At 44.7% G+C, this 26600-nt stretch overlaps 3 protein-coding genes across 3 annotated transcripts in view; 1 reads left to right on the top strand and 2 right to left on the bottom strand.

Annotated features, from left to right (window-relative positions):
* T265_13985 (hypothetical protein) overlaps positions 1 to 13408 on the bottom strand; it is a gene marked incomplete at both ends in the record, with an annotated part of 46752 nt that extends 33344 nt beyond the window's left edge. Inside the window, 3 exons of the mRNA XM_009171514.1 lie at positions 1798 to 1962; positions 7128 to 7394; positions 13279 to 13408. Coding sequence (XP_009169778.1) covers positions 1798 to 1962; positions 7128 to 7394; positions 13279 to 13398 — 552 coding nt within the window. The remainder of the gene's footprint in view (positions 1 to 1797; positions 1963 to 7127; positions 7395 to 13278) is intronic.
* Positions 13409 to 14639: 1231 nt separating this feature from the next.
* T265_13986 (hypothetical protein) lies at positions 14640 to 21590 on the top strand (the record flags this gene model as incomplete). The annotated part of the gene is made up of 4 exons (XM_009171515.1): positions 14640 to 14686; positions 15131 to 15280; positions 21148 to 21373; positions 21399 to 21590. Coding segments are annotated over 4 exons (615 nt in total), but the record flags the coding sequence as incomplete, so codon positions are not given.
* Positions 21591 to 21885: 295 nt separating this feature from the next.
* Positions 21886 to 26600, bottom strand: part of T265_06277 (hypothetical protein) — a gene marked incomplete at both ends in the record, with an annotated part of 15507 nt that continues 10792 nt past the window's right edge. Inside the window, one exon of the mRNA XM_009171497.1 lies at positions 21886 to 22205. Within this exon, the coding sequence (XP_009169761.1) occupies positions 22031 to 22205 (175 nt within the window). The remainder of the gene's footprint in view (positions 22206 to 26600) is intronic.

Consider the following 26600-nt stretch of genomic DNA (forward strand, 5'->3'; position numbering starts at 1 on the left):
GCATGAATAGCAAATGAAACCAAGTGGCAAGGTACGCTCATTCGTAAATTACATTGCTGCCAACGGGAGACTCAGCTGACTCTTTCGCATATGATATTCTAGCCTCGGTTGGGTTAGCATCCATCCAACTGAGCATTGGTGATGCCCTCCCGATCAATGACAAAATGTTTGCAAGTCAACTGCAAAGTTCGGTGAACCGATCAACAGCTATCTGATCAACTGAGTGAGAACAGACCAGAGCTACCAAAATTCCAGTACATTTCCACTATTTAGCAACGATATGACCAAATCAACTGACATTCTGAAGAATTTCAGTTTGGTGAAATGCGAATTTGGATCCATGGGCTGGCAAGCGGTGTTTTTCAAACTATTAAGGAGGAAAACGTAATGAAAGTCACCAAAGCACATGACGTTACACATACCCTCATTCAATCCATCGTATAAGGCGAATAAAGCCTAATGCTTATGCGTGAAAATGGTTTTGGTACATTCCACAATGTTCATTATTGAAAGTCTAGCCTAAACATCTTTCCCTCTCGATTATGACCGATCCCTACTAGGACCAAATCCATCGGTTCTCTTAGAAGCTACAGTAGCGAGAGAGTACAGTACTGAGGGAAGCTCACAGTACATTTCCCGGAGATCTGCAGGTCACATAAATGCGACAATCGTTTCATGAACAGGTGGAATTCCAAGTCCCAGTACAATCCGGATCCAGCCGGAAAGATTAATACTAGGTTCCCCGTATTTTCGGTAAAGAAACCGGTATGGTGATGGAAAAAGGCACTTCTGGAAGCGGGGAGGGTGAATACCTATATTTCAAAGTCCTGAAGTCGGTATCTCTTTTTTCTTAGCCGTCGAGACCTTCACCCGAAAAATCATGTCCCAATCTGAAGTCTTCTTTTCATTGCGTCTTGTTTTCGTCCGATGGATACTACCATCACTGTTTCGCTTGATCACAAAAGTACGCCCCTTATCGACTCGGGGTCACATGATCAAGAGAGAAAAGGGAGCACTTGTCCCAGATCAGGATCACTAAGGGAGAAGTATGTCCAATCGGTCCACTGGTAGGTGAACATATACATATATATTGACAGAGCATTACACATACGTACATAGGAACCTGCAGATGTACACAAAGACACGCATCTATACATACGAACACAAATAAACCATCTGTGGCAGGAACGTGAAAAAAGACACTGACTGTCAGTTGTCATCTGTTGCGTTTCCCAAAAGGTTGAAAGCCCCAATAACAAGCAATCTCGCCATCCTGATAGTTTGAGTACAGTAACAGGTCCCCAAGATAGGAAAAGCAAAGCATAAGAGGAACGTGAATAATCTGTAGCTATTTTCGACAAGAAATCCAACCTTAATCTTAAACTAGGTCTAGATGCAATCAAACAACAAGTCCCAGCAGACTATACAACACACTCAGCCTCTCCAGAAGAAACGGAAGCTAAATCAAATAGGCTAAGACACCAAGGGAGATTTTCCATTCTGGATATTTTACAAAAGTATTTTCCGTCGCACATGACTTGGTGTCTGACAACCTCCCTTCGGTCAGTGGAGGCTTTCCCTTATTAACCTCTTTTGGACAGCAAATCGGTTGTCAGACAATCAAACTCTGCATGCGTTATAAATATGCCGAAATATTGGCGTTTGTCGTTCGCTAGGTTTGGCAACTCGTATGCAAACACTTGGTCATCGGTTGAGGGGACACCTACGATGGATGTGCACACACACAGCTGCATAGAACTCAACTCGTGGATCAATAGTTGAAACAGTTCGACTCACCTCACCAGTATACGACCGGAGTACCGCCAGACCTGCCAAATAACCAGCTCTACCAATGAAATACTCATCAGATCCTTGTTGGAATATGACTGCCGGTTGGAAGTGAGGGGCCAAATTGACGTAAGCTTCCAGAAAACGATTTCGCTGTTCCATATCATTGAGTTGCTACATAGAGTCAAAAAGAAGACAAAACATGCAGAATTTGCTACAGATAAAAGAACCCCTCTATGAAACATGGTAAAGATATCAGAAAGCAAGGTGTTGACCAGTTAGGAACAGAGCTTCACGGGTAGCAGCTCCTTTCCTAAGCCGGTTGCATTGGTTTAATCATATTTTCGATTATCTGTAGCAGTCTAGCGAGGTCAGATTAGTCGAACTAAGCTAGAGGAGCAATCACCAGTGTGAGAATTGGAGCACAGATGTGCACAATTGTGGAGGTTGAAGGCTATATGCTGTCTCTTTATAGATTCGTGAAATGCGCACCACACCATCGGTTGAGATAACAGCTATTCAATGAGAGTACTCAATGCCCCTCAACTCGGTTGAAGAACGTTTATTCACCCGAGCTCAGTGCTCAGCGGACCATTGAATGTGACCGGTGATGGCACATGGCCCCTTCAAACGAAAACCAGCGAAGAGCCTAAGGGAAGAGAGAGAGGGAGAGAGAGAGAGACGATCGACGATCGCATATGGAACAATTCTGTGAAATGGCGCTTCCTTACATTGACGGAGCAGCCGAAAGCTAATATGGAAATGGACTGTCTGCTTGTCTACATTGTGTGTACTTAGGCTCTTATTCGAAGGATACGACACAGTAAGCGGGTACATCTGATAGATTCAACATACGAACACAATGGAAACCGTGATGGAAGTGGCTTAAATGAACCCATCAAATATATGTGTTATCCAGACTGTAACATCCTTTGTTCAGACACTGTTAATTCCATACGTAACTCTCGCTCCGCTTCTGTACTTAGTATGTGCACATGAAGTGGTGTTTGTTCGACTCCGCTTAGTTACTTACATTGAGTTCATCATATCAATTGCAACGTGCCCTTGAACTCAAGTGATTGTCCAGTGTCTAATAGAACTACCTATATCCTTGCAATCCGAATAGAACATTTGTTTCGAAACAGTATCTACCGTCAAGGTTTGTGTACTTGTAAGCTGTTCTTACATACCACACAAAAACCTAGCTCCCACGCTACCTCGTCTACCTGAAGGCTTGGGTGTGGTTCGAAGCTACAGTTTTGGCTGTAACACACCGATAGTTGCCGAAACTACAATTGTTCTGTCGCTCAATCGCCTCCTCCTTTGTGAATTTTCGTGTTTTTCTCGTAGAACACTAGTCCAAACAGTGAAAATTTCGGTTTAGCGGAACACGAATTGTCCCTCGTTCAAATATCCCACCTTTCTGTTGCTCAAGACAACAGGTAAACAACCAGTTTGCGATTCAGCAACCATTTCCCTGTGGTTCGTTGTTTTGCTGCCCGAGTTCGTTTAATGGAATTTAATTAAATGAACTTGGTTGGTTACAATAAATTGCAGCTCTGTAAGTTAAGGAAGAGTTATTAATCGGCTGTACCTTAGAAAGGAATAACTCACCTTAGGATAACCTTAGCAACTGGCCATACGCTACACGGACGAAGTAGCATTCGGAAAACATTCAAGTTCTTGAAACAAAACGGATGCCGCCAGTGTGACACTGTATTCCATTGATATGTGATCGTTGTTCACTAACGTACCTGTCGTTTATATGATTCCCTAGTGGCTCACCACGAGTTCCCACTTATGAATGAATTCATTGTACTCGGTGTCAGATATTTTCAAGGTCAAACTTGAACAGGCCGAATGCAAGAAAGCTACAAGATCTCATCGTATCTACGTGATATTCTGTTGCCTGCAACTGAAAACTTTCTACTAGTTTTTTTAAAAATACATTATACCCTAATACTCTTTTACTTGTGAATAACAATCGGCTCCCATTTCTAAGTTGAGAAGAATCCTGATGGGACTAGGTCCTGGTCTGTTTAGCAAAACCTACCCGAACAGGACAATATATTCGAAAGATTTTGTCCATCACAGTACACATGACTAATACTACTACTACTACTACTTATTAGGAACAAGACAAGATGTATCACGGGACTTCAGCCGCTCGAAATTGTTTCACATTTCATGGGACATTCAGATCGCTTCAGTGAGAAGCTACTGAGAAACATTTTAGTGTTGACAGTATGAAACGGTAACAACCGACAGTTATTTTTCGTGATATCTCCTACAACGGTGACAGCTTCATGAGTTCCTCAAAAAGAGTGCTAGATGTGATGCCAAGAAGGGTTGGCGATGCTGCTGCACAACCGAGGATCACAACACACAAATTTAATGCTTTCACCGCTCATCAGGTTGCCAAGGTAGATAGATACCATCCAAAAACCACTGAGTCCATTGATTCACATGCAACTGCAATGCATCATATAATGGGTAAGCTAGCCGGAGAACTGAACTGCGGATTGTATTAAAGTATACTTTAGCCAGGGGGACACATAAGCTGAATTTCACTTCAAAAGGCCACGTCCTCCTTCACACGGCAGTTGACTGAGACAAAACGCTCAGTCTAATTTGTTTTGCCTTTCCAGGTGAAAGAGTCTACATTCGCATAAGGACTGGAAATCATTACAAAACATCAAAACCGGGAGATTCAGCTGGGTTCCAGGTGCGTTTCTCGCAAATGACTGTATTGCGCTGAAATAATTACGGTTTTGTTGAACGATATCACTTCAATTTAATCGGTTACAGCAGGTCGTTGAAGGTGGTTGTGCAGATGCTTTGCCTAGGGATACCTAACTATCGTAAAAGAACGCTTTCGTTAGTCACTAAAGAAAACAGATCAAAACCGTTCAGCTGGGTTCCAGGTGCGTTTCTCGCAAATGACTGTATTGCGCTGAAATAATTACGGTTTTGTTGAACGATATCACTTCAATTTAATCGGTTACAGCAGGTCGTTGAAGGTGGTTGTGCAGATGCTTTGCCTAGGGATACCTAACTATCGTAAAAGAACGCTTTCGTTAGTCACTAAAGAAAACAGACCTAAATTTTCCGATCCGGTTTCGGAACTAACTCTTCAGAACAAAGTATTCTCTGAAGGTTTAATGCAGCTTAAATGTAACCAAAATCTCATCCTCACAAAAAACGATATCCTGTAGTAAATGTCTCACCAAATCTAAATTGATTCACCTGGTCATACAACGTTACGAGTTTTGCAACTCAAAAGATGTAGATTTAACGACAAGAAAAAAACTTTATGGAAGACGTACTTGAACAAATGAAATTACAAGTACCATAAAGATGATGGGTGTAGAGAACGAAGCGATCGAGATTCCTTTGATTTGTACGACCTAACTGACGAGTAAGAGCTAAAGAGTACGTAAAATCATGTCAATCCTTAACTGAATTAGAGAGAAGAAGGAAGATGACTAGGAACACGACTGACGTGAGTGTTGTAGAACCTACGTATCCGGACTCTTGTTAATAGCCTCAAGTGTGCGCGAAATCCAGTCAAGAGCGGAAGAAATTAGGCAAACAAGCGCTGATGAGTAGTGGGCACTAATGGTCACTTGTGCTTAAAGTGAACAATCAGTTTTAGGGGTGAGAATTCAATGATCCAACTCAAGATGAGCTGTCACTGTTTATTTTCGTCACCCAGCTTTGTGGCCTATGCCAAGTGGCAAGAGTTAAACAACTGGAAAGAGAGTGCGAATTACTGGCTGAGCATTTTGATCAGACTGACAGGAGCTCCTCGACTGAGCGAATTGATCGAGCAAAGTAATCGGTTGTAAATATTCGGAATTCAGGTCGTTCAACTGCAGTATCTTTTCGATTCGCAGAAACAAGACGGTTTTGGTGCAGTCGGTTAGTCAATCCCTGACAGGGGAAATATAAAATTCAAGTGTGGGTACGAACTGTAGACCTTTTTATCAGTAGCTAGTATTTTTCACTGCTGAGCTGAGCGAAGAGTGGGTCTGAAATTGGGATGAAAGCAGGCCACCGGGAAATTTTACCACTTCTTTTTCGCAATTAGCTCGACAAACAATCGCTTTCCGATTTTCAGACAAGCGCTGCAAGGTATAAAATATTCATTGGCTTGACTAACATCTTTAATGACGAGTTAGCCGGAAAATAGAATATTCTGTACCGGTTATGACGGTATAACCGTAGGTACTACCCTTATCTAAATGCGCTACCAACCTGGCACACACGCCTTCAAAAAGAGAACATGCAGCACTCTTAGTTGGTTGCTTTAGGGATGAAAATATGCGTTGTAGTTGTTGTTTCAGTAGAGCCCATCTAAAGAGGCCGAAGAGGAGTGATTCCTTTGGAGTAGGGGAGGTCGAGTATTGGAAGGGGTTTCAGGAGACCAATAAAAAGAAGGACGATCTTTGTAGAGGGGCAGATTGTAGCAGTACCGACATATGGATAAAAAACACGTGTTTTGAAGCCCACAACTATTGAAGCTGTCACGTTGAACTTAGATATTTATTTAGTGTTGGAATATATGACGACCCAGTGCTCGATTTTTCAATCCTGTTTTTCTTTTGTTCAGAGAGGACTTTGAATTGGGGAATATCTTGAGCTGTTGAGGGTTAGTGAGTAATCCCTCAGACGGCACTGACTTCAAGCCAGATCTCACGGGACTCAAGTCATGCGGTTTAAGATGAAGTGAGGTGGTAGCATACCGCATTACTGCCTGATGATCAGGCAAGATCGCAGCTCATTTTCAATGAGAGATTTCTGCAACTATGAACGGCGAAAGTCTGTCCCCGGTGAACGGATAAACAGCAACCTGATCAATTACCAACTAATGCAACCGAGCTACCGATATTCCAACACAATACCAACAATAAACCTTCGATGAAGTGAGTGGTAGCATACCGCATTACTGCCCGATGATCAGGCAAGATCGCAGCTCATTTTCAATGAGCGATTTCTGCAACTATGAACGGCGAAAGTCTGTCCCCGGCGAACGGATAAACAGCAACCTGATCAATTGCCAACTAATGCAACCGAGCTACCGATATTCCAACACAATACCAACAATAAACATTCACTGGAAGGTCTCGGCATTCTTCACCGTCGGTCATGGTCACCTGTGGGATTCAAGAAAGAGATAACACATCCAGTGGATGCCAATATGACTGCTTCCCTTGAATTATCATGCTTTCGCGATGTCCTGCTATACTATATTGAACTCAAAGAACTAGATTCAAGAACTAAGAATAGACATGATAACCTCCAACTGAGCCCCTCCGAAAAAATCAAAGCAACGGTACCTGATAAAGCATAACAGCTGCTATCCAGATTCCAGGCTGTCCCAAAAGTATCGACAAGCAATCTTCTTTGTTCATGCGTCGAGCGTTTGACTGTTCCTGAACCGATCGAAGTGCGGCTTCGACTAGCTGTTTTGCGTTGCCTAGCAGCACCGAGCGGGCTGTCGAGGGAACGTTCGCGTGTCGAGTGATGTCGAGTGCAGCCCAGGCAATACCAATGTAGCCGGTATAAAGGCATCCATCAAATGTCCGAGGACTGGGTGGACAATTCTGCAAAATGAAGATTAAAACGATTGTTCAAATGTTAGGCAAATGTCTATTAAATCAAGTTTGGAAAAGTCACTGATCGTGAAACGACTGTCACAGGTTCGAGGCCTACTCCGAAGTAGTGAGAGTTTCACTAAAGCAAGTTCAAAATTCGCGGTTCTATTATCTTATTTGCTGAACCAGAGTTGATGCAAAGCGTGTCCTGAACATTCACCAACCAGAACGAGTTTTCATCCAAACATTTTCCATACTCGATGAACTTAAAACATGACATTCTGATGATTGGATATCATCGATTTTTTTGAGGCGGACAACTAAACAACAAGTGATGGGATTAATTAGAGGTTGCCTAATTCTCCGATCCTCTTAAGCTCTTTTCCATAATTGTCTTGATTGGAGAACAAGAAACAAAACTGTAAACACCGATTGGAACGCTGACCTCACTGTGCAAAACAAAGCAAAATAACAATAGAGGTAAACGCCCTGAAGCAATCGGATAGCATTGAATATTAGATTATTGGTACAAACATGTAGAACGTGTAGGGAGTCAGGTGGCAACATAAAAGAGTGAGTGTATATGAATTTAGCTGTTTGTCCTGACTGTATTTCTTGATTTCTCACAAAGAAGCTGATTAGCTAGTCGACTTGAAATTAAACATGAGCTTCACGGCTAGAGGACAAGTCTGATCTCCTTCTTGGCTTACTGATTAGCCAGAAAGCGAAAAGTTCTGTGATATCTTCATGAAGGAAACTACTCATAATGTTGGTGAAAACTCTCCAACAGTACACAAAAGGATTCGCCTTCCCCGGGAATCATCAGGCAGGCGTAGTCTCCGAGATTCTGTCAACCTTATGGAATTCAGGTGAGTCTCCCTTGAAAACCAAATTGCTATGCAAATGAATATGTTTGCAAATTCTTTGCTTTCACGGCATAAAAAACCTGTACAACAAAAGTATAAGCATTTTTCGATTGGCATAAAAGAGAAGCACATCATTTTTTAACTTAATCACGGTTAATGTGATGTGCGAATTACGTCAACCCGTCAATTATTGTGTAAAATCGCGGTCCACCGAATGCTAGTTCGGCCCGATTGGGGTGTCCGCTTGAGATGATTACATTGAGAGCGTGATCAAAAGTACACTTTCAGAAGACCCGTAAGGGGAGCTAGATGCACATGGTGTCTGCTTCGGAGAAGGGATGTGACTCTCTCTCAATAGAAAGTGCATACGAACCTATCGGTCGAGGTCAAATCGATCGCACAGCAACTAACCATTGTAGTTGACCTAAATGTTTTTATATGCCAGCTGTTTCGTTATCGTCTAACAGCTAGACAGAATTTCACTACCAACCGGAAGACGGTCATATATTTGAATCAAGGCTTCATCGTTATGAAGGCTTGTTGAAGATTGATGGAGGTAATTCGGTTGATCCGGATCGCGTGAGTATTGTTTTGACAAAACTGGAGCCATGAAATTATATGAAATACCATGGTCACATTCCAGGCAACCCTTTCCCCCGGGATGCTAATCGAGGTGAAAGTGAAGCACCTTCAAGCCGTCAACACTCGGGAAGATAATTTTGCAACTTATGCTAACGAAGAATTTGAACACTCCCAGCACAACACGACCACAGGGGATCGCTTCAAAGCCCTCACTTTCGTTTGTGGGCTACGTTCGCGGACCTGAGTGTTATTGAGTCGAATCCAGACGACATATCACTCGAGAAGCTCATGAGAGACTGTCAACCTATGCTGGTGCTGAAGCATGATACGAAAATTATCTGAGGTGACAAAACTCGTATGGTGGATGCACACACCACTGTCGCCTGATTGTCGTAACATGGCCCAGTACAGCTGTCCGGAGTTACTCGCCGAAGCTATCCACTGAGTGCTTGCTGGCACGATGGACAATGCTAGTCTGCTCGGCATCGCCAGTTCAAATGACATATTTACAAACCTCGTGAAAATATGGAACATTAAGAAATGAAAAAAGTGTCCGGAAGACAACAGTAGAATTTTGCCAGAACCCCGAGCTTTTAGCACCGCTCTTATTGTTTTCCAAATACACTTATTAAAAAACCGTGTCTCTGTCTAGCTTTAATTGGACACTGCTCCAGACAGTAGGATAACCTTTCACTTGACGCACATGGTTGAAGTTCACACACCGTTCACAATGCATCCGATTCAGAGTTATTTTTAGTCGGACAGCTCAAACGTGAGTTTGCGTTTCGTGAGGTGCATGCCGACAGTGTTTGTTGTGTATTTATACTTGTCGGGTAGTTGATTAGGTAGACAAACTGAAATTATGGAACAGTGATTGTGAGCATTAAAGTAATCTTTCAATATATCCCACCAGTAACCTATGTTCGGTTGCACCAGTAACTTTTGGAGATAGCGTAAAATTTTACACACAATTTGAGTCTAAATTTCTGTAAAGGGTCTTGAAATGGTAATTCCAAGGTAGCGGCTACGTTGCATACGTGCCCCCGGGCTGTAGTTCCAGTACTTTGTTCTCAGAGGCCAGTAAAATGTGCTTCTTTTCAGGCGGCATCTTTTCGAGCGGAACATCGATTCATCGTGGGCCGCATCCAGTGTAGTTATCGAAAAAGCTAACGGCAGTGGGGCTGATTTTTCGACTGGACAAAACAAAGCATCAGGAGTGCACGAATATCCCGTACTAGTTCCAGAAGATTCATTCACCAATCGGTCTTCCCGATGTATGCTTATAGGTAGTGATCGAAAAACATTCCTCAGAACTGCTCACCACCAATACACATTGAGGCCATTAGCGTTACTGCCTTCTGCGGTCAAGTGTGCTCCGGCAACATTTCAGCAGGTGGTGGATGCCACGTTCGGTGGATTACAGCTCACCATGGGCGAGGCCATTAATTATAACTCAGATAGGTAGACTCAAGAACTGATGCATACAGGTTACGTGTACATCCACCTTGGCTCTCACCGAGCTTCGGTACATCGAAAGCATTTCGGAAATGATTGTAGAATTGCTACGACAGCACAATACAACGGTCGCCCAAAAATCAGTGAACATATGGAGGAGAGCTTTGTCAGAGCCCAAAAGGAAAAGTGGACAAAATGATGAAGACAAAGTCGAGAAAGATTAAACGCAGAGCTCACAACAAACGGGCCGAGATGGCTAAGTGTTTAGAGCGCGGATTTACTGACCGGAAGGAAGGTGTTCAGCTGTAGCACCCTTCCGGTGCCTAGCTGCCAGGCCACCCGAAAGAAGCACGAGGGCTGGGATACTGCCAGGTTGCCCAAGCCTAGACAGGGGAAGTCGAGTGGCGGGGGTCGGATTCGAACCACGGACCTTCCGGTCAGTAAATTCGCGCTCTAACCACTTGGGCCATCTCGCCCCCTGACCGGAAGGTCCGTGGTATAAACCCGAACTCTGTATCTCGATTTCCCCTGTCTAGGCTTGGGCAACCTGACAGCACCCCGCCCTCGCGCTTCCTTTGGGTGGTATGGCAGCTGGGAACCGAAAGGGTGTTACAGCTGGAAACCGCTTTCTAGCAGACTAAAAAACGGAGACTTGCTAAAGATACCAGAAACTCTCAAGCATCTCTGTGCAGGAAGATCAAGATGGATACAAAATTGATTAGAAAAATGTCCACACACTAGCGCAATCAAGAAGGGATGTGAATTCATGGATGTGTGGTACCCTAACAAGAAAGCCGTCAACAAAGATAGTGAAACTGACCCGATCTGTCAATCAACAAGGACAAAAAAACACCAAATTCACAGAGCTTAAAAGAAGAGAGACACAAAGGAGGAGAAGGCAGATCAAGCTCCAAAAGATGCATGAGGCTGTCGAGAGTTCACATTCAACGAAGAAATAAAGGAGCGAAATTGAAAAAAAGAATGGAGAACGCTTTGACAAAGAAAGGTACCTAACCGATTGAAAACGGATAACTCTTGAAGCACAAGGAATAACTATATCAAGAAACGCAGCCAGTCAAGAAAACTTAAGAAAATCAAACCGCAGCACAATGGGGACTGAAAACGGACCAAGCAAACAAAAGAAGACTATTAAAATAGGAACCACGATAAGAACCGACGAAATTCAAAGGAGTTAGATCACGATGCATCACGAATCGGAATCCGACCAATCAGAACGAGGCAAAAGTCATCGGAAAGAAGTCACTGAACGGATCAATGGAATTCGATGAATACAGGTCACAACGCTACACAAATCGCAAGCGGGCTTTTGAGCTTGCGAAAAACGTGCCTTCAAACAAGCCAATCACATCAGTGGGTATCGGACAGTCTTCGAAAACTATATAAAATCAAGCAAGTGAATAGTAAGTATCCACACAGTTGTGCACTGATGATTTCACCCTGATTGGTGATGAAACATATGCAGGCAGACGGCTACTACAAAAAACCCGGATCCGTTATAGACGTAAACAGTTGAGTTCATCGACCACGTCCGAACAAATCTGGTACAACGCCTTCCACCGCTGGATGCAATGACCTTAAGGTGGAACCAGAACGCACCAGTTAGGAACGTCCTGTATCGACACGTAATGGTACAGAAGGGCGTTCAAAATTAATAGAACACCAACCAACGGTGAGGGGAACACAGTCAACGGTTGAGGCGAACTGCCCAATCATGAACAAATATGTTATGCGTACCGGCTCAAGTGCACGACATGAACTGAGTTTTGGCGTAAGCAGAGGAAACAGGTGTCACTGTTTTTGTAGGACTTCTTTTAAAAGAAGATTCCCAGTTCCTTACTTTTCAGATGAGGGCCTGCTAGGGTTGTGTGACACCATGTCATCGGCGGGATACTTCCGTGCACCACATTGGTACACAGTTACAGTAGTTTTTGATAATCGTTTATCAGCCAGAAATCATGACAACCAGCATCTAATCGAGAGTGGTCACGACTGATAACAACTTCCACGCACATCCGAGTTATCGGCAAGATTAATGATACTTCTCGCAGTCCGGAAAAATGACCAAACCTAGAAGCCTGTGTCCGAATGGTGTGCGGGTTGAAAATAACCCGCTTGTAAGTCCTTAGTTTGAGTGGAAAAGTAGGCCCTCCTGCTTTTCCGAACATAACGGTTTTTTAAGTATTAATCAGACTTAACCCGACTTTTCACAACATAATCTTCGCTAGGGACGATTACTGATCCCAAGTGGCCAAACAACAGCCGAATGCATTGCACCGGCGTTAGAAGCAAAGGAAAGAAGCTACTTTCAAACTGGGCAGTAGCTTATATTAAAAGTGTGTTATCACCTCAGGCTGCGCGCACGGCCTCACGTGCTCTTTGAATTGCTTCCATTGCGTCAGACAGCCCTAGGAGCAATTTATGATTGTAAAAGAGTATAACTTACCAGCATAAACAGAAAAAATCCTGGGTTTAATTCTATAGTATTTGTATAAAGACTTCTACTTTACTGCACTAATTATTTCACCACAACTCAACGTGTCAACAAACACTGTCAACACTGGCTCAGATAGAGAGTTTACAAAACGGCAGCAGAGATCACTGGTTACGTTCTTCAGTCAATAAAGGACGAAGTCTTATAGTTTGGGAGAGTGCACGGAGATATACACTCACGAAGAATCCGTAAGCTTGCTGCTCAACCGCGGCAGCGAGATGACGAGATGATGGGAGAAAGGAGCTGATTGAAATCGGCAATCACGGCTGCTATGGTCCCAAAACCCAAAAAGTATGGAGCAATATTTTGAGTAACAACACCCGTGTGTTTGAGTTATGGTCATTGTCTAGGAGAAATGAGGAGGAATCAGCTAGGTGTATTGCCCACCTGATAAAAAATGCAGACAGAAGGGGGCATGACACGGGCTTCTGGTGACAGCAGAAAGGAACGTAAAAACGGAAATGCCGGAGAAAATTACCTTGAAACAAGTTTGTATACATTCCAAAGCTTGCTGCATAGAAAACTCTGGGCTGATAACTAATGGCTGTCTTGGATCCGTCACATCATTGTAAGGATTCTGGAAACAGCGAGCACTCATGGATTACGAGGACTGAAAAGTAAAGCGGATCGTAATGATATACGTGATGAATCATGGTGTGCCCATGAGGGGTGCATGAGAACATGATTCATAGGCTGTTCGTGCCTCACTAGCGGTAGAGGGAAACTGAAATTTTTATCTAGAACAAACGTTACGATATCGTGGAGGGTGAAGGATGACGTAATATATACAAGTCTATTCCGGCATACCACTGAACTGCAGTTGGAGCGGTATTTCGAACTTTGAGAACTCGCAAGTTAATAGATGCTCATATATTTCCTTACATGTTTTAAGGATGCTCGGCGAGTTAGATAGTTTTTCGATGCAGGAGATCAATGTAGCTCAGTGGCTACGGCAGGCTCCGTGGTTCAAACCCAATCCTGGCATCTCGATAGCTCCTGTCTGGGCTTGGGCAACTGGATTTACGTCATCACTCGTGCTTCCTTCAGGTGGTATGTCAGCCAGGAACTGAAATGGTGTTACAGCTGATCCACGTGGAAGCGTTGGAACCGTAAGCCGCTAAAAATCGACCATTTTCACCGTTTATCACACGAATCGGTGCCTGTGACGGTTGCCAGTAGTTTGAGCAAAAAAAATCGTGTAGACACTTCAGAATCGGAATGGATCTTCATTTCCAAATAAAAAAACTTAAATGCTGCGAGTAGTTCGAAGCGTTTGGGCACTCACGTGTCGAAATACAGGCAGCTCGGGTGTGCTACTTGCATATTGATCAGGCGGCTGCAGATCTGCTCACCGAAATCGGAAATTGACTTGCGTCTCGTCACCAAAGGATGATGATGTTCCAGTGCGCACTGATAATGTCTCCTCACTTGGCGATGAAACGTTTGCAAATCGATTCCCGAGCTCGGCGAACAGATCAACAGACAACCCCTAGACATTATGGCAAACATATTTTTGGCAAGATCAACTAGGGTTTATTGGTGTTCAGTTGACCGGGAGGCCGAGGCAGCATTGACCCAAATGATTCCGCATACTAAGCGTTTGATTTGACACCGACAGTGATATTGAGCCCAGGAACATTTTAAGTGTGTATCATTTCGTAGGAAACTCCTTGGATGAGTACGCTGGAGTTATGCCTTGTTCTCTCGCAAAGACGTTTCACTAACTCAAGGAACCAAACCCTATAGCTCTTAGCAAAAGATATACAAGGCAGAATAACAAATCCGGATAGTTATTGACTCTTGGTCAGCTCACAGCTGGCTTGTTCACCGAGCTTGGCAATGTTTGGACACGTGAAAAACTCGGATAGGTTGACAACGCTGATGCCGTGAGAAGATCTGAAGGTAAGACCGCCAATTTCTAGGGTGAGGCAGCTGAATCTTTCGTGCTAGTGACTTTTGAAACACCGCCCTCAGTAGCACTAAAGCACCCACCTGTGACGAACCCGGATCCAATTGGGTCACATTGCGACCAGTTTTTGCGTGAGAAAGACACGACAGTCTACAAAAACGCCTTTCGGACTGAACCATTGGTAAAAATCCGCAGCAAGCCGTTCAAAAGAGCTCTTCTGAAGAGTTGATAACATCATTCTTCATCCCCTCCTCTGTTGAGAGGTTACCTATAGAGGCGAGACGTCGATTGTGAATGATCAGTTTGGAAGTCAACATATCCACGAGGATCCTTTGATGAACTAACTATGCCTAGGTAGTATGGAGACAGCAATGAAATATCAGACCTTCTAAAGGAAAAATTATATATATATATCGTTCAGTTTTAACACCCTTCCGGTGCCTAGCTGCTATGCCACCCTAAGGAAGCACGAAGGCTGGGGCGTTGCCGGGTTGCCCAAGCCTAGAGAGGGGAAGTCGAGAGGCAGAGGTCGGGTTCGAACCACGGACCTTCCGATTAGTAAATTCGCGCTGTAACCACCTGAGCCATCTCGCCCCCTAAAAGAAAAATTGGTCTATGTTGTTTCAGAAGAGCCTGATAAACAATCGGTAGTTTTTATTTGGGCAACATATCGCTTTTGACACAAAAGCTTCATCGGGTCAAGTGAGCAGGTCGCCAAATTGGCCAGGTTATAAGGCAGACGGGGAACCAATCAGTAAGTCAGCCCTCTTCAGATTATCACACTAGATCAGTGTTGAGTGTCAATTAACGGCTCTTGCCGGCTAGCGCGGTTGCCAAAATCTTGCTTCGGTGGATTGGGGGAGTTTCAAATTAATTCTGATCGGCGAAAGTACACTCATCTGCAAACTAATTTGGTTCTTTCGAGAGACTCACTTGGAACCCAGCTGAATCTCTCGTTTATGATGTACTCTGATCGGGTTTGGTTCGTTATTCTTCCACTTCAGGGTGCTTCAGTTGATGATTCACCTCGGTTGCCACTAGTAGATTTTCCCTGGACTTTGTGGGGTCGTGAGTGCTCGGACAATTTAGTTTGAGGGGGGTTGAGGTCAAGTGGAATTCAAATGATGACCACTCTTCCTTCTGATGACCGCACACCAACACGTGTCAGCTCTTCTGAAACGATGACTTCTTAATCGGTTCCAAACCTTTTCTAATTGATTGGTCTATGTTGGTTCCCGTATTCAGCTGAAGATGAAATCCAGCAACATCGACCCGAATTACGGTGAGAATGTTGGATTGTCATCGCTTTATCCATCTTATCACCACTACACTAAGAAATGCAGCGGAAGTAGTCGAACTCTATTTTCCAAATAAAATTAATCGGACAAAAATCTTGACAATATCGCACCTGAAACTCGGGGAGAACAGCGCTAAACAGAATATGGCTTTTGGTGTCTTTTACAGTATTCTACGCAATCCGAGTATTTCAATGACGCTGTGTTGTGTCGTCGCCATCTGTTACGTAAAACGTGTGGAAACAGGTCAACGCACGTAACCAGGATGGTGGATGGAGAGGATTCATTTATTGTCAATTTCTCGCATGAAAACCAGGTGTTTTATGGTCAGCCAAAAGCCACTTTCACGTGCAAAACAATGATTGTCATATAACTTCCCCCAGTCACTTTTCAGTGCCGCTGTAAGCTTAAATTTGGCACACAGATTGCTACTCGCCTTAACGGCCAACTGCACGGTTTAAAATAACGCCTTAGCGCTGATACATAGAGCACATACGAAATATGCCTTGAAAAAGTGTGTTGTGGTTACTACGATAGAAATGGTGTGTGTATGCAACCGATAAGCCTTGAGCGGTGTGGACCTACTCTGTAGGTAACAGCTGCTCACTACATGATTTAACCTTTACAGGGCATCTGCTGAGCATGCTGATGGCTTTAGGACTACCCTCCACTATTCATTTTTCGATGTGATTCACCGGGTTTGAATCAGGTACCGGGCGTTCAGTTGGTTGTTCACGTGGTTTAGCGCAAACTGCATCTGACGTTACCCACTGTGCGCGGAGGCGTGACTGTGTACTTCACTAGGAAAGGTCAGTCCGCAAACAGATGCCAGCCTACCATGTGAAGAATGGTAGGAACGTGAGCTTGACAGCAAGGTGCACGCAGATCACATCGACTGGTTTAAACGTAGATTCGGTTAACAGACTTGCATGCTTGATACTTGACTTTACGACAGTTGATGTACGAGGAGTAACGAAGCAGACTATCGGTCGCGAGATCTGGGAGCTCAGATATACTGAGTTACTCCGAGGTACCCATATCAAGTGAAATGAACCTTATGTTTATGAACCGGACTAAGAATGATGGCTGGACAGTGCATCAAACTGTTAATCTTCAGGTCGACAGACCAGGGGAAAACCACCTAGAACCATATACTGTTCTACAGGCGGTTGTGATCGGTTGACCGGCTGGAACACCGCGTTGACTACTGCTACTGACGGCCCATGTTCTAGCCCCTTATGCAAGCCACCCGGTTGAACCTCAGATGAAAAGCTAAAGATGGGGGACCCATCGCCATACAAACAGACCAGTGCCACCGTAACCGTGAACAGAGACCCCAAAATGCAGACTGACCTTCCGGGGATACCGTACGGTTCTAGCAAACTTGAATGCTTTTCGGTTTACGCAGTCAAACATCGTCAAAATATCGTTGGGGGTAGGCGAAAACTGGCAGCGATTTTAGTCGGCGAAAATGTACTATCCTTATATGATTTTCGTGGAATGTGAAACTGCAAACATTTCGATACAAATGCCACCCCATGAGAAACCCATCCGAGGAGACAACACTATCTCGGAGAATCCGCGTTCCTCATTACACTTTGCTGTACGGAGCACTTAAAGAGACAAGTATCTCCAATTTCAGTAGGGATTTCCCCTGCTTTTCTCACCACTAATCGGTGGTTCTAAATAGTAGTAAAATATGGCATAGAAAACTGTCCATGAAATCTCAACGGCGGATAGGCTGAATAAACAATGACCCTGAACTGTAATCAGCTTAAAAGCTGAAAGTAAGCTAGAAAGCAAGCGGTCAACTTGGATTGGGTGGAGTACACAATATTGCCGATCACTCGACGAGAAAGGTTATTCTGCCAAAGGGTTCATTTCACCTTATACGTTACATGGTGGTCTACAATGTTGAACGAATATAACTCCCAAGATTCAGCATTGTTAGAAAGCGACACACTCTATGTTCGAAGAGGTTGTTCTGTCGTGCCCCATCATCATCAGATATGTACTCTTGATTTGTCGAAAGTACCAGAATTACAGTGTATTGAGAACCCCGGTGATAACCTACCGCACTCACTGCACCACGAGACAGTGAACCCTTATTTCCGGAGCAACCATATCACAAAGGTACACCAGAACTCAGCTATAAGCCTTCTATTAGATTAACTTGCTCCGCAACGTGGCATTCGACCGCTCAAGCAAGGATACCTTTAAAGCATCTACTAGTTACATCGGGGAAATTGTTGACAAACCCCACTGAACAAAATCGAATTTGCGTACCTAATGCGCGTCTCTAACATACAAAAGCCGCCAAACTAACTACACCCAAATACGTTCGTATCAGATCTCTCAGAAACGAGAAACAGAAGTATGAAAAACCGGTTTTCACCCAAAATGGTGGCCGAACCAAAATAACGTTGCTCACTACGCATTTCCTAGAGCGGTCACCGAAAACCAAAAACGAACTGGTAGATATGGATATCATCCAGATTCCCCCACGGCGGCTCACAGACGCTCTGGAACTCCATAAGATGTAGCGCAGTACAGGAAGAGTCAGTTCAGCTCGAAGCAGTCCGCATAGATCAATACTAGTTGGGAGTGTTGCAATCAACAACGATTCCGTCGCCACCATGAGGCTGCAATCTGTTAAATTCATGGAACCAACTACTGCTCACACAGGCGGTAGCCGGATCTGTTGTAAACTTCGGATGCTGTCAACTAATACAAAGATAGACATAGGGTAAACTTGCGGACGGCGTGGGCAGATTTGATAGTTCAGTTTAGTTCAACAACCATGAAGGATGAACGCAAGAAAGGTGGATCCAATAGCCGCAGCGTTGCAGCACAGTGAACGGTGGATAGGGAAAAGGATGAAAGATGAAGGGTGGTAGAATAGACAAGAAGCATCACTTGTTGCTGACTACCGTCAAGCAACTACTGATGGGACGGGCCTCGGATACAAGGATGAAATTCCAGTATTGTGTTTCACATGATTTATCATGTGTTGCTCACCTTACAAAACGCTCCAGTCGCAACGTTTCAGCAACCAGGACCACACGAGACAATCGATTAGGCGGCAAGGGAAAAACAAGCAAGCAATGGGACCGATGGGACGGGCCTCGGATACAAGGATGAAATTCCAGTATTGTGTTTCACATGATTTATCATGTGTTGCTCACCTTACAAAACGCTCCAGTCGCAACGTTTCAGCAACCAGGACCACACGAGACAATCGATTAGGCGGCACGTGAAACACAAGCAAGCCAGTGGAACTGATGGGGCCGATCTAAGCCATCGGGTTGACCTATTGTCCAAAACCAATCTCGCACTTCAGTGGAAAAAAATACGATGTCCCAGGATGAATATCCAATGCTTCGAATGAGCCGGTGATCGGGAGTAAGCAGCACCCTATTCGCCTTCCACACATGCAGAGGCCAAACTTTAAAACTGTGAAGCGACAGCAGACTCGCTATTGCGTTGTAGACTCCGCTCTTCAACAAGAACCGCAGAGATGCTAAAGCTGGAGAAAAGCAAAGCGGACTTGCGTTGCCCTAGCACCCAGCTGCTAGCAACGCAGCTCTGTTAAGGCAACCGCCCGGTCGTTCACCTTTAGCGATTCGGATGTCACGAACAAGCTTCATGGTATTTCAGAAGGGTTTTGAAGGTGAATCAGACGGGATATTTTCTTGGTGGGTCACATTACTCACGACCTCGCTGAAGACTCTTCCATAAACCACGACCGGATTCGTCCGCTCTTCTTTGAGTTCATCAGGCAGGCGCGGTCCGCAAGTTTCCATCAACCGTATGCCCCTTGAACTCAGTTTTGTTTAGTCAAGCCTGCACCTGGATCAAGAACAGCATATCAAGAATCTCGCCCTTCGCATGCAGATGGGTGAATCCTGCCATTTCGGTGGGTGGAGCTTTGTGATAGGAAGACTCGGGTGGGCTATTTCCCTCTAGTGACTGACCCGCCTTTTAGAGATGAAACAACAGGTTGATAGCCATCAGAGTTGGATGCGTACTGATCAACTAAATTAGCATGTTTGAAGCAGCCGTGCAGCATGAAGGAATTTCACCGAAACTTTGGACTGACCTCATTGGTGTGTCCCAGTACGATGAAGGGCGCCACTATCACTGGCGCCTTGCAATTTAGGGCGTTTTGAAAGCCACCAATGCATTCGTCTTTTGTAAGTTGCACACATGTTCGTGTGAGAGTCGCGTAAACGCATCATCAAACCATAAGTGGCTCGGAAGGAAGAACAACTCACACCACGAGTGGAACCTCCAGTCACGCAACCAACCAGTCAACAGAAGACCGCAAAACATGAATTCCGTAACCGATGGATGAGTGACTAATCAGCCGCTCATGGCCGAACGGTCTGAGCCGGAGGTGGCGAGTTCTAACTCCACGATGACTCGTGAGATGCACGCTACTGATGAGTCTTAATAAGGATGGAAGAGCTGGACAGCTTCTCAGCATAACCTGACTTCACTTGTGGGAGGAACATTTGATACCACCCTGTCCAATTTAGCCTGCGAATTCTATCAAACAGTTGTTTTCCAACTAATGCTTAGCGGAAGTTACAGGAATCAGGTTGACTTTGCTGCTGAGCATACAGACTATAACCGACAACCATCATGCTCCTAGAATTGACCTCGGGACGAAACACACCCCCTGCAAACAAAACGAACGCTTAACCTATTTAATCCTCGGAATTCGCTGCACTTCTCACGTCAATTTGAGGTTTTCATCGGCCAACTTCCTATTAGCTCTATATAACAATGTCACAGATTTGTAGAGAGGACACGAGGATGGCAATAGGAAACCGTACTATATAATAGCAGTTAACCGGTAACTGATGTCCAGAAAGTGTTGTGAACACAAATAAACGGAAACGCACACCTAGGGGTGAAGTACAGTTCTGTTTTTTTTGGATAGGTGGCTTCCGCCTGCTGCATGAACTCTCGACGTATGAAAGTCTAGAACCACGAGGTCAGAAATACAACTGCTTCGAACTTGAAGTCCATCTAGCTCAAGTACGAGCTCGAGATAGCTCAGAGGGTTAAGGGAGAAAATTACTGAACAGAAGGTCCATGGTTCGAGCCCAACCCCGGTATCTTGACTGCACCTATCTAGGCTTGGGCAACCTAGAGGCATTTCAGCCAGTATGTTTCCTTCGAGTGACGTGGCGGCTAGGCTACAGCTGAATGATACGACGAGATGGCCCAAAGGGTTAGAGCGCGAATTTACTAACCGGAAGGTCCATGGTTCGAACCCGACCTCCGCCTCTCAATTTCCCCTGTCTAGACTTGGGCAACCTGGCAGTATCCCAGCCCTCGTGCAACCTTTGAGTGGCATGGCAGTAAGGCACTGAAAGGGTGCTACAGCTGAACGATTTTTTGAATGCTACGACCAAAAATGCAAAGTTGCCGCTAGTGCCTTTCGAACGAGCTCTGCTTAGTTCTGTCGTTACAGGTACCCTTGTAAAGCCAGTTAGCTATCCGAACGTTCACTTTCAAGACTCAGAAGACACTCATTTCGACTTTCATTCTTCCAATCTCCGGGAGATTGCCATTCAAGTGGGGCGCGATCAGTGCATTTCGTGTGTGACCACAGGACAATTCGCTTCCGGCAATCAGAATAGTCTCCCAATCCCATTACTACCAGGGCACAAAACCATGCAACTGCTTCAACCCGTCAGACCAGCTGACAGTCTGAAACAGTGGGGAGAATAATCTCACCAACGTCTAGGACAATAAGATACTGAAAATACCTGAACACAATCCAATCAGGAAACAAAAGCTATAGGGACAGGAAAAATCATGACTGTCATGAGGAAAACCTCGAAACAGCTGGAATCAGAAACCAAGGTGGTTTTCACAAATAAAAACGCTTTATTGCATCTGCATGGCATTCGACAAAAATTAGTGGCAAAAGGAGAAAGTTTCAAGTGAATGTTACGGGCATTCACAATCAAATCGGTGATCACAACAAAAAATCGTAGACGGTCGGTTTTGGTTTAAACTGTCATGGCCTGAATTTGACGCGATCGATAACGCCAGTAGTTTGCTCGAATTCGGTCTAGTTCAGTAGCCAATCGCTCACAAGTTGAGACAGCCAAATCAACCAGACTCGTAACTGATTCCTGACTGCACTCCTCCACGACATCGTAATCCGGCAGTTGTTTTGCGAAGCTGGAAACAAAGGACAAAAACACAGAGGGAAAGTTGCGAGGAAGTAAAGTGAATGGGGACAAATACCCAATACTTTTCAAGGTTTCGAGACTGCTTACATCTATAACCAGGATGTGGTTTGGATTGTTAGTGAGGTTCTGAGTGCAGGACATTTGTGGAAGAAAAAACAAAGAACACTGGGATTCGATCGTAGTTCAGTCGGCCACTGGCCAGGTCGGGGTTTCGGAATTCTGAGTTTCATGAGACGCGCACTGCTGAAAATTCCCAATAAGAGCTTCTCGGTTTTTCAGTATAGATTAGCCTCACTGACAGGACAAAATCTCAACTGAAACCGAACTGCGCTTGTCGAGAAATTATAGTGTCGGTGTCGAATCACAAGCTCATACACTATATCGAGTCTCATGGTACAAAATTGCACGAGTCAGCCATCTTGTGATTCTCTGCATGCATAAACAGCAAGCCGCAAAGCGTAAATTCAGGCCATCAAAGTTTGTGGTGGTGCGGCAGAATTAGTCTTCAATGAAAGTACGCCGCGATCAGACGGATACAGTCCTAGCTATAAGCAGGCTGTATTCACGAAATTGACTACAGGGGACCGCCTCGATGAAGGACGCATCCCACACGGCGCGGTCTTGACAATAAAGCCCGGGCCAGCCTTGTCCGACCAGTAGACGGAGGAGAAGGAAAGGTCCAGGAGAGCCAGAGGGCAAATATGCCTAGTGTGCCGAGAGCAAGGCTTAATTGTGTGATCATGGAATATTGATCAGGAAAAAGTTGGAACGAAACAAACTCGAATGGTTGTTCTGGTAATCTGACTATGGTACCGTGAAGGAAAATTTTAACACCATTAAGGTGAATGGAAGTTGGTACAGTGTTGTGAAAGTACTAACAACAAAAATGACAAAGCACAGAACGAACGTTGTTTTGAAGAAGTAACACTCAATTTCAGGGCCTGGCACGTAGCTAATTAGTCAGAAAGTTGGAAGAGTAGAAAAGTAGAAGTCAAAATAATACTGAGGATCCCATACAGGTTGTCCTGCTACTTTTAAAATTAAGAAGGTAATGTCTTCTGCTACAGATCAACCTGTCTGATCGGTATTTCTCCACGTGTGGTGCTTGTCAAATTCCATCCGAATGGACCAAATGGTTTAGTTACCATGGGACTGTCAAGCCTAGTTACTCCGCCCCCCCCCCGAGTCCTACTACTTGTCAAACAACATTGTTGTTTTCGTTCATCTCGAAGACAACAACATATGATTCCAACAGAATAACACAACTTTATAATGCCGTAGTTTATTGCTAGACTTTCGGCCATCGCGGATGGAATAATCACAGCCCCAGGTCGCAGATGTGGGCGTCCCCTTGGCCAATCAAGAAAGATGCCTTTGTGATGTCTGTCAGTTCGACTTTCTCTTGTTTTTTTTTCAAACTTCCTTTCTCCACTCCTTATGATGATCATCTGTGGTGGCCGAAACGTTCAGCTCAAAACCTTGGTATATTAACTTTGTGTTATTTCATAGATGCTACACACAACACCCAATCCCTTGGACCTCAATCGAACCGAATTCAGGATTAACCAGTTCGACGTCTCTTGTTTTTTTTTCAAACTTCCTTTCTCCACTCCTTATGATGATCATCTGTGGTGGCCGAAACGTTCAGCTCAAAACCTTGGTATATTAACTTTGTGTTATTTCATAGATGCTACACACAACACCCAATCCCTTGGACCTCAATCGAACCGAATTCAGGATTAACTGGGGATGCCAGTACGAACCTGACGATGTTGCAGAACTTGACCGCAGCAACATGGTCAGCGAACAGTGCGCAATGTCTGCCTAGTTCATAGTATGAGGTAATGAATGACTGGGTGTATGAACAAGTGGCCTCACCAAAAAGGCGATAACATGGGCGAAGCAGACTGAGTTGCCGTCACTTAATGAACTTTTTTAATATTTAAAACCACTTGATTCTGACGTTCAACTGGAAGCGAATTCGTGCCCTTTTGACCGAGCTGAGAATTCACTCTGGAATGAAGACCGTGCACACCCAGTGTACTCTATCTATGTTCGATGTCTGGTAGCAGCTATTGAAGCACAGGATCTACAACCCAATAGTGCGTCCACTGTTGCTTCACGTTTGTGCCCTTTGGTCTATGTGTGCGTGGAAGGCGAATAGATTTATGCTTATCTGCAACAACCCGTGCCTTTGAAGCGGAATATATATATATAGCAGTTTGCGCCATTTTGAGAGGCACAGAGAACAACACTCGTCTCGGCAGACAGTGTTTTGGCATGTGTAGCACTTGGCCGAGCCACTGCAGTTGATGGCGCTGGAAGTTTTCCGCGATTGCATTACTTGTCGCACAACCAAATACCCGTCTTCTAACCACCTGGTTACTGATCCGTTGATGTCATCCAAAACCAGTAATGCTTCTGAGGCATCGGTGGTCTTTAGTCTGAAGACGCCTCACAGCATCTGTTCGCAGAGGCTGTCTTGCACTCATACAACAAACAGTCCTTACGGTAGCCTGGTACACGCTGTTGCGCACTCGAATGATTGTGCCAGAAACAGAGAACGAGATTGTCGAATGATTGGCTTTAATCTTCTATCAATTTCAGTACATCAGCTAAAACATTAGGAAGCACAATTAGCTCAACGAATAGCGAGTAAAAAGGTAAACACAACGTCAGTATATCACATTCTTCCCCGCCGGAGGGATTATTGTCAGGAGAATATAAATTAGGCTTCGCGGTTTCGAAGATTATACGATCGAACACGTTGTTGGTCTGTGATGTACTGTAGGACATTCCCTGGAACTTCACTGGGTTGTTCTGGTGGTGCCGTTTCGCCTCCAGGAGGATCAAGCGAGTGTGATTAAGTCTCGTCTGGAGCAGCCGCTACACTTTCGATTGATTCAGTTAAATAGATATCTGAGACTTTCTGTGCTTTGGGTGCCAGATGTCTAAGAGAAACAGTTTCTTCCTTTCCGTTCGGGAAACGAACGCAGGCATACTGCGGGTTGCAATGAACAAGTTACACCTCTTCTACTAACGGATCGTATTTGGAAGAACGTGTCATCCTTTTTAACAGGACGGGGCCTGGAGTCGATAACCAAGTCAAAAGGGAAGTGCCGTACGTTGACTTCCGGTGGAAGTTAAGAAATCTTTCGTGTGGTGTTGTGTTAGTAGCGGTGCACAATAAGCAGCGAACAGAGTGCAAAGCATCTAGAAGCACACATTCCCACTCGGTAATGTCCCGTTGTTGGGTCTTCAACGCCAGACCCTGTCGTGAAGAAACGTTTGTACTTCACCTGACATGAAAGTTCCATCACGATCAGAATGGACGTATGAGGGCATTCCGAACAAAGAGAACAACTGATTAAAACACTTGATCACGGTGGATGAGGACACATCCGTACACGCGAAGGCGAATGGGAAACGGGAGTACTCATCGATCATTATTAGAAGGTTGTTGGAGGTCGATGGAAGTGGGCCTTTAAAATCTATGCTGACGCGTTCAAACGGCTGTGTAGCTTGCCAAAAGGGTGATTGAGGAACCGAGGCTTCAATTCTGAACAAATACTACATTGATTTGTAATCGCCTTAACATCCTCGATCGAAAACGGCAAATTTTTTGAGCGAACAAAATAAAGCATCCGCGTGATACCGGGGTGACATAATGTGTTATGAAGGTGTTTGAGACCCACGTGTGACATCGCAGATACGTGATCAGTCCGCGATAGCGCGTCAGCGGCTTTATTCTGATTACCTAGTGTGAAGTGATCGCCAATCAGGTAGTGTCTCCATTTCCTGTGCCTCAACAATCGCGTACGCTTCTTTCTCGATTGCTGAATGGTGACGCTCACTGTGTGACAGAGTGCGTGAAAAGAAAGCTACCGGGCGCCCGTCTTGATTGAGAGTGGCCGCAACGGATATGTCGGAAGCATCAGTTTCCACAACGAGTGGACGAGTGGTGGTGCCCACCAACGAATCAAGCGATTTCCGCTGTTCCGGAAATCGGTACTTCAAAGAAATAGTCCGTGCTAGGCACACATGTAAATCAGGCGATTTCCACTGTTCGTGCGTCTCGCGTTCAATCCAAAACGACTATTTGATCGGGCCTCAGCAGCGCTTAGTCTACCTTCCTGAGCGTTCATGTCACCAACAACCCACAACGATGTTTGAGCTTTTAGCCGTTGTGAAAGAGCATCTACAGCGTCAGAGAAACGGTCTTTGGTAGACGCATAACCACAGTCTATTGGGGCGTGTTAGGAGGCACTCCTAACGAACATATTGCTCAACATTTCTCTCTCTCTCTCTATTTCAGCCTTTCATTGGACTGTTACTTCAAAATGTACTCCATTTTCACCGCACACAATGGCCTGCAGTATGTTCC

This window comes from Opisthorchis viverrini (assembly GCF_000715545.1).
Source record: "Opisthorchis viverrini unplaced genomic scaffold opera_v5_131, whole genome shotgun sequence".
In the NCBI taxonomy this organism is placed as follows: domain Eukaryota; kingdom Metazoa; phylum Platyhelminthes; class Trematoda; order Opisthorchiida; family Opisthorchiidae; genus Opisthorchis; species Opisthorchis viverrini.